The sequence below is a fragment of the Lampetra planeri genome, chromosome 29, assembly GCF_965212315.1.
Source record: "Lampetra planeri chromosome 29, kcLamPlan1.2.h2, whole genome shotgun sequence".
NCBI lineage: Eukaryota > Metazoa > Chordata > Hyperoartia > Petromyzontiformes > Petromyzontidae > Lampetra > Lampetra planeri.
This window is the reverse complement of record NC_136135.1, coordinates 11856365-11864061: the sequence shown is the minus strand read 5'-3', so window position 1 is coordinate 11864061 and position 7697 is coordinate 11856365. Positions and strand designations below refer to the sequence as shown.

General features: G+C 47.1%; 1 protein-coding gene across 3 annotated transcripts in view; it reads right to left on the bottom strand.

Moving 5' to 3' along the window:
* Positions 1-304: 304 nt before the first annotated feature.
* Positions 305-7697, bottom strand: part of LOC144728676 (E3 ubiquitin-protein ligase CBL-like) — an 82304-nt gene continuing 74911 nt past the window's right edge. For all 3 annotated transcript variants that reach the window (XM_078608268.1, XM_078608270.1, XM_078608271.1), the window contains one exon: positions 305-7641. In XM_078608268.1, coding sequence (XP_078464394.1) covers positions 7334-7641 — 308 coding nt within the window. In that variant the 3' untranslated portion in view covers positions 305-7333. The remainder of the gene's footprint in view (positions 7642-7697) is intronic.

The following is a 7697-nucleotide window of genomic DNA, read 5'->3' as shown; positions in this document are numbered from 1 at the left end:
GAAATGCGTTTTCAATCTCGATGGTTTAAAAGTGCATATAGTGCCAGTGGCTTCTTAATATGGGAAGCGCGTACCAGCCTCAGAAGCACATGTGAAAGTGTGCGATGCGGTGATCGTCTTTGTTCGATGGTTCGCCAAAAGCCGCTGTGAGGATGACCAGAATTTGTGAGGATGGTTTATGCACCTTGACGAGATCAGCAACGTATTGTGGTTCATGTGTGACAAGCATTGTGTGTGTAATGAGTGCGCCCTTGCAACGTATTCGTTCGGCAATCGGAATCCAATGCACGGACACCACACGAGATTTTGCCAGATATATGGTTTTATTTTAACAAAAATATTTTACAACAGTTATTATTTGAGCTATTTTTTCATCACCAATACAGTTTTTTTGTTTTGTTAAGACAAAGTGGATAAAAGAGTAAATTGCACAGGGCAGGGCTGGCCAGTGGTTAGGCACTGTAATCAAGCTTCTACTCTTACTGGCCACGAACACGGGCCCCACACGTGCCCGAGATGGCTTTCCACGCGAGCAGTGGTTCACGCGGCTCCCTGCGATCTAGGTCCCACCTGGATTCATGAATATTCTGCCGTCTTTGCCAGACACAACCTGCCCCCCCCACCACCACAAGCAAATGAAACAATTCGCGCAGATTTGTTCCAGGTTAAACCGTAAGACATGTCAGCACAATCCGAACACGACGACGTGTTAATACACGGCAGCTGCTGCGAGCAGCGACGGCGCGGCCCTTTGTCGGTCCACTGCTGGACGAGGGCCTCCGCCGTGCCGTGCGGCTCGTGGGGGGGGGGGGGGTTATTTGACCATAGTTCACCAACCACGCCGGCCAGCGTGGTTGCACTGGTTGGTGTAAGAGGGGAGCAGAGGCGCTGCGCGAGCCTCAAACACGGCACGATTTAAATTTTTGCTGCAGCGGCTCCCTCTGCTGAAAATATAGCATTGTAAAAAAAGAATGTTAATCATTTCAAAGTCAGTCTTAATTTTTTTTACAGAATACTACGTACATTCGCACATTTCAAAAGTTTACTTTTCCCCCGATCAAACGGCAGTCGTACAACTTAACGAGTAATCAATAATTCATTATACTTATCACCAAGAACTACCTTTTGTTCCTCAATGGAAACATTTAGAATGGAGGGTGTTTTGTTGTAATTAGCCACGAAACAAGCTACGAGTGTGTAAGGCTCACAAGCAAATGCGCATCCCCCAATCCACTCCGAAGCAGTGAGAAGAGCAACCGAAATCACCGGTCCGATGTTTCTATGGCCGAGGAATGCGTGAAGACGATGCACGTGGTGGGGCGGCCCGGACACCGATGGAAATGCCGCGGCATTGAACCATGCGGCTCGAGGGGAAAGACAGCCCCCCCCGCCCGAGGCTCGTTGTTGTGTACAAGGCACTTGGCTAGGAATAACAAAAAAATATCAAATTACGCAAAACTTTTTGGCCGATTTCATTACCGGGGACTTGTTTAAAACTCAATTTCGGACTTTTAACAATCCTTCACAGTATGAATTTGGCATCAGCTAAGTCAAGGGGTCTATTGTTTTCGCGGTCAGGTTAACATTCACCGCCAGTGGGACCCACCCAGAACAAAACCGCGATCCGCCACGCTTCCAATCGGTTCCACTTTCTCCCGCTGCAGTTCAGCAGAGGTCCTCTAGGCAAAGGGCATGGGACCACGTCACGAGTGGTTATCTCCACGTAACACATCCAACCACAACACATCCATGATCGCAATTGTATGAGTTTGTCAAATGTAAAATCCACCAATAACCTGGATGCAAGTCCCTTTTACACAAACCGACATCTGTTTCTCGTGATATTAAAAAGCGGACTTATCCATGACTGAACTAGACTTAATCCTTGCCAAACATTTTTTTTGTACAGAAAAGACAGACAAGCCATTTAAAAAATAAAAACAAGAGGTTAAATGTTGTGAGTGCAACTGCAAAATCATATGGATTTTTTGGGATTAATTTTGTATGTAAAGTGGACAAAAAGTCCTCTCCAGTGACACGGGGACAATTATCGCGATGCAAAGTTTACAAATAAATTGTACAAAAAGGTTAATGCGGATTTCCTGACGCATACAGTACTTGCATTAGTACCATTCACAGTGTAGTACTAAACATTACCACTTTATATACATTTTTCTCACACTGTCTGGCAATATAAACTTCAAAAAGAACACCTCTGTAAACTCTATTGTCAAGGCTCAATCTCTTACAATAAATCTGTGCTTTGAGTGGTGCACATCATATCATAACAAAAACACAAACCACATCCTGGAATACAATGTGCGACGGAAAGGAAAAAGCAGTCGAGATCTTGCGGATTCATCTCCGTGCTGCACAATTACTGAAAGCAGCAACGCCTTTAAATAATGTCATGCTCATACGTAGAAATAAACCCACCTTGGATTTATTTTTTGGCGAGTCCAGGCGACAACTCGGAATGAGCTACACATTCTCATCCTAAATCAAATACATCAATCCGGTCACCTGACGCAAGTCTTACGGAATGACAAATGAAACATCCATTATTTAAATACTGTACTGCTCGTATCAATCACAATTGTCTTTTTTATATCATGGAATATTTTAAGCAAAACACCCTGAGAGAGAAATTCAAGAACACGAGGGGGGGGGGGGGGGGTAGAACAGGACAGTGGCCGATTGAGGAACATCCCAAGATTGGGAGAATGGGGAAGGTAATCGTGATTATGGCAGAATGTAAAAGAATCACCAGGTCTGGACATGTCCAGACCGTACCCCACACGTGCTGTCAATGGTGTACAATCTGGCAATACACGATCAGCAGCCTGGTTAGCACGTTTTGATTACGCCACCGTCATGCAGACACACCGGTATCAAATCTCAAATAAAGATATGTTTCTGGCCATCACGAAAGGGCTGTGTGGGCAAGAGAAAGGACATATGGATAAATGCGCCCTCTGGCCTTGGTTAGACATAGGCAGCCGAAGTAGAGGAGTGGATTGAGACCCAAGTGTTGGGCCTCTGATCAATACGGAGGGCACAATGCAGATGGGCCCTCATTGACATCCCAGCGCTGCAGAAAGAAAACAACGTTTGGGCCTTGCCACATTCCCCCCATGGCAACATCTTGTCGAGTAACTTAACGAAATACAGGTACCCTGCACGTACATCTCCACTATGAAATCTGAGTAGTTAAGAAAGATCCGAGAAGCTGGAACTTCATTTTGTGCGAACTCTTCACATGGAGGGGAAATGGCCAAGGGTTCATCTTCTGCCCTTCTGAAAAACCTGCTTTAGAAGGTAGTCAGTGCAATATGTACATCGGTTGTACAGATTTAAAATCTGGAATTAAGTGTAAGGATTAATTATCGGGTTGATTTAGAAATGTAAGAGAATTGTAGAGATTTTCTGCTGGTACTTCTACAGGCCAAGATAATGCAGGCTACCACACACACAAATGAGCATGTTGCATGGACTTAAGAACGATAATGAGCAGAAGTGACAGTTAAAAGATAGTTTCCCAATTGTTTGTTTAAAAAGTTATTTCCATTATAAAATTACAATAATATTTTTCCTTTCCCCCCCACAAATCCAGGTGATAATTGGCCCTGAGCTGATAATCCTGTTGAAAGTGAGTTAATTAGCTGGGAATATTTGTGAATTAACCAGACTTATTCGTTAAGCAAATAACTATGTACCCCAATATACCCCCGATTCAAGCCTAAAAAAATATGGAAAACCTTATTCAACAGAAAACATTCAACGATGCTCTGTATAGCATAAAACAATTTGTCAACAGGTCCAACATTTACAATTATTCCAACATATAATTTACAAGTATATTTTAAATAATCAAACAAGCTGTGTAAATTAATAATAAAAAATACCATCCCTAAATCACGAGGATAGTACTAAACATAAATATACAAACTTTTAAGCCATTACGTGAAACAGGACTTAACGTAATTCTAAAGTAATTTTTACAAGATACACTTCCAAAGCGTGGCAGAGAGAACCCGCGTGCCAAGGAGGAGGGGGCCAGGAATCACGCAGCCGGCACAGGCAAACGTCTATGGCGAGTACTTCCGCCGTTCGGCAGCGAGGGCCACCCCCCAATGCATTTGGATTTTGCAACAGAAAGGCAACTTCGACAGACGCGTCGAACTATCGATATCACCTGGTCACACGCGCCGGCCACGTGACCATCACAACGAGGGGATATGTCTGCGCCGATGCACAAGATGGAGTGAACATTTGTTTTATTAACTTGGTTTCGGACGTCGCTGCTTCCATCGTCCTTAGAAACTGTGTTTTTTTTTTGCAATATAAAAAAGGCATTAACATCATCGGAAGGTGACGCCAGACCAAACATCGATGTATAGCAGTCGTGAAAAAAACACTTAAAAGCTGACGAGAGCACGAGTGTTGTCGGAAATTAACACTTCCCTGCGAACGTGATTAAGATTACACCAGTCATCTCTGACATCGGTTGAGATAGGAAATAAGATTTGTTCCCTTATATATTCACATTAAGGAGTGGTGATGCAGACTAAAGCACGGTTAACCAAGAGGAAGGCAAATGTTAGGGCATAAGGAATAAGTAAACTCGTGCAAGCGAGAATGAACAACTGAAATCACCGATTTCATTATCCTGCCAGTTTGCAGCCCAGCAGACAAAAGTCCTGCCACTGTTTAATGCACTTAAATGCGTGGAAAGCTAAAAACCTTTTAAAAAGACCAGTTAATGCAAATATTTTACGTCATAAAAACCTGATTTGGTTTTCAAAGTGTATTTTTTTTAAAACTGACTTTCGTGTACTTTCTACCATCGTCTACATTGTGCCATAGAAACACGATTCAGAGCAGAACTCCATTCAGAGAGAATCCCCCTCCTGCCGTCACCGTGCCACCTGTCCCCGTCGCCCACACAGCCCCCGCGTACGCGAGCCCCGACAGCAGCAGGCTCCGCTTGCTCGCACGCCGGCTCCGCTCTATCCACCCAAGAAAACCGCCTGCGGGAACCAGCTGGTAGTCTCCACACCACGCACCTCAACACAAAGCGGACACCACTAAACAGTTATTGTGCAATAAAGTGACTAGTCCCGGTACAAACACGCGGGCACTCCTACAACCCACGTTGCACTGATTGGCATTCCGTGTGTCTGCCCGAGGTTAACAGCCCCAAAAGAACTCGAGAGGAGCTGGTTCATCGTTCTCAACAATCGAGACACCATCGTGGCCACAGCTGTTGATGCCCACCCACGCCTCGCTTCCAACGTGTTCTCTGCTCTCAAGAAGGGGATGGTGGCTAAACAACAGAATCGCACTGCTACCAGCAGGTTGCCAACACTCTGGTTTTGAATTTCGGGGCGTTTTGTTATTTTTAAAGCAAACCTGCTTGTATTATAAACTATTTTTTTTATTGTTATTTTACCAGGCAAGGCCCACTGAGCTATATAGCTCTTTTTCAGAAGCGACCTGGCCACAAAAGATAGCTCAACGAAGTGGCTTATCAAGTGAAAATGTATAGCAGGCCAATCTAAATTCACATTAGGTTAGTTACAAAAGGTTGCATGAATTAACTCTTACTCTCCCCACAAAGTTACAAGGACATGGTTGTACCAAGGGCCCCCCAGCCCCCCACCCCACCCATATCTTTGCGGAAATCAAAGTGCTGGGGTGCTGTGGCCAGCGGTGAGACCCTGGTGATAAGGCTTAGCAGACGGAGCAATTTTGCAGATGCAGTCTCCGTTAGTGCAAGCTGCCCAGAACCTGGCGGTCAGCGAAGCCTCGTACATACAACCAATAACTTTGAATGCAAAAGTTATCCAAATAAACATTTTGGGTATAAAAAAAAGCTTTACAAAAGCTTGGGTGGTGCAGCCTTGCAGCGTCCCACTCACGCCACTGCTGGTGGCAAAAAGGCCTCCATTAGAGGGAGCTCCCCTCTCGAGGGTATTTGGCCTAATCTTCCACGACAGCGAGAGATCTTGAAAGGAGGTGAGAGCACCCATACTTTACCCCACGGGCACACGCCCTGCTGACGGACTTATGGTGCTGCGCATATCTATTATACTGTTGGGTGGCTGGTGGCAGGCGAGTTGGGGATTTAAGAAACTCTCAACCCCCCCCCCCCCAGGCCGTTGTCCAACCCCAGCAATGGGCCGGTATTTCAAAATGGAACATTTGTGGGGGGCAGGGGGGAGTCTACCGCCGTTTGCGGGTAGCAATAAAAAGACGACGGAAGCGACTCTGTACTCAGGAAGGAAAAAGCGATCGCGCACGAGGGAGGAGGCGTCAGACTCGGCAGTGGGGAGCCTACAAAGGCACTCAAGGGGAGGCACCGCAGTTGCAAGAAACCGTTGCGAGGAAACCTTGGTTCAGACAAAAACGGGTCTTGTCTTATAAATAAAACGCAATGCAGGACCCGAGGAAGTCGCGTCACATGGAGAAGCGCGTGCGATCAACGCGCCGCTTGCTTGCATGACCCATTGCAAAAGTCAAGATGTGGCTCTCGGTCCCACCGAAGGTCAATTTAAGTAACAAAGTTGCATGACATTATGCTGTCAACGAAGTTTAAGAAAGCATACCTGGCAAATACTTTGCAGTTGAATTTAATCCAAAGCATTTCATTTGATTAGACGAAGCTTTACTGAATTATGGATATCTTTGAAATTGAAATACGGAGCAGCAAGTCGATTTTTTTTTGCAGATGGGCCCCCTTTTTGCATACTTGTTGATACACAAGGACATGGGTGCATGGAGGCAGGAAAGGGGCCACTGCGCTATGTCTTCACCACCGCTACAGATAAATGTGCACGGGGGGGGGGGGGGCGAACCTTGCGCTGTGCCCACATGAACCGCCCCACCCACCACGGACGCTGCTCGATTGATCGGCATGGGCCCCCTGACCCCCCCAATGCTACTGTCCTCCCATGTGTCCGGTGGTATGTAACTACCACCTCGGGGAGTTTGAGCTCAATCTTACAACGCAGGCGAGGCTCACAGTGGCACAGCTGGCGCATCTCCTTGCCGTCTCGGTGCTCGGGGCAGGACCTTTTTATTTGGCCCTCTATGCCAAAACTAAACGCCGCTCTCACTCGACACCGTTCCGATGACACACAGCGCAGCCACGAGCCGGCTCTTCCTCCCGTCGGCCGCGGGGTGAAGGGGGAAAAGTCACGTGACCGTCAAAGCACTGCAAATGGGCCAAGTCGTGCCATTACAGCCAAGGCAATAGTAGCCGTTCCTTCGGCAAATTGCATGCCACTTTGCGATGCACCTTTCTGCTCACTTAGCATCGCTTATAGGGGGACTACAGCCGGACAGGGGCAGCCACAAACTCCCGCAGGATGCTGCGCGCGAGCTGCAAATTGTTCTGGGCAATCACAAGGGCACGGTGCACATCTTCAAAGGAGTACCCCTCCCTCATCAAAAGGGATATTAAAGTTTCACGTTCTTCCTCCGCCGACTCTTGCTGCTGCGACGAGTCGAGCCAGCCGTGCTGACTGGTGGGCCGAGCGTCTTGCGTTGGGGACTCGTACAGGATCTGGGACATGCTGCGCTCCGCGCTGGCCCTCCGCGGAAGAGGCTTGGGTGGGCGGGCCGGAGCCTGGGCCAAATCTACACACGCAAACAGCGATGTGCTCGTCAGCGGCACGCACGCCATTCCATACGTC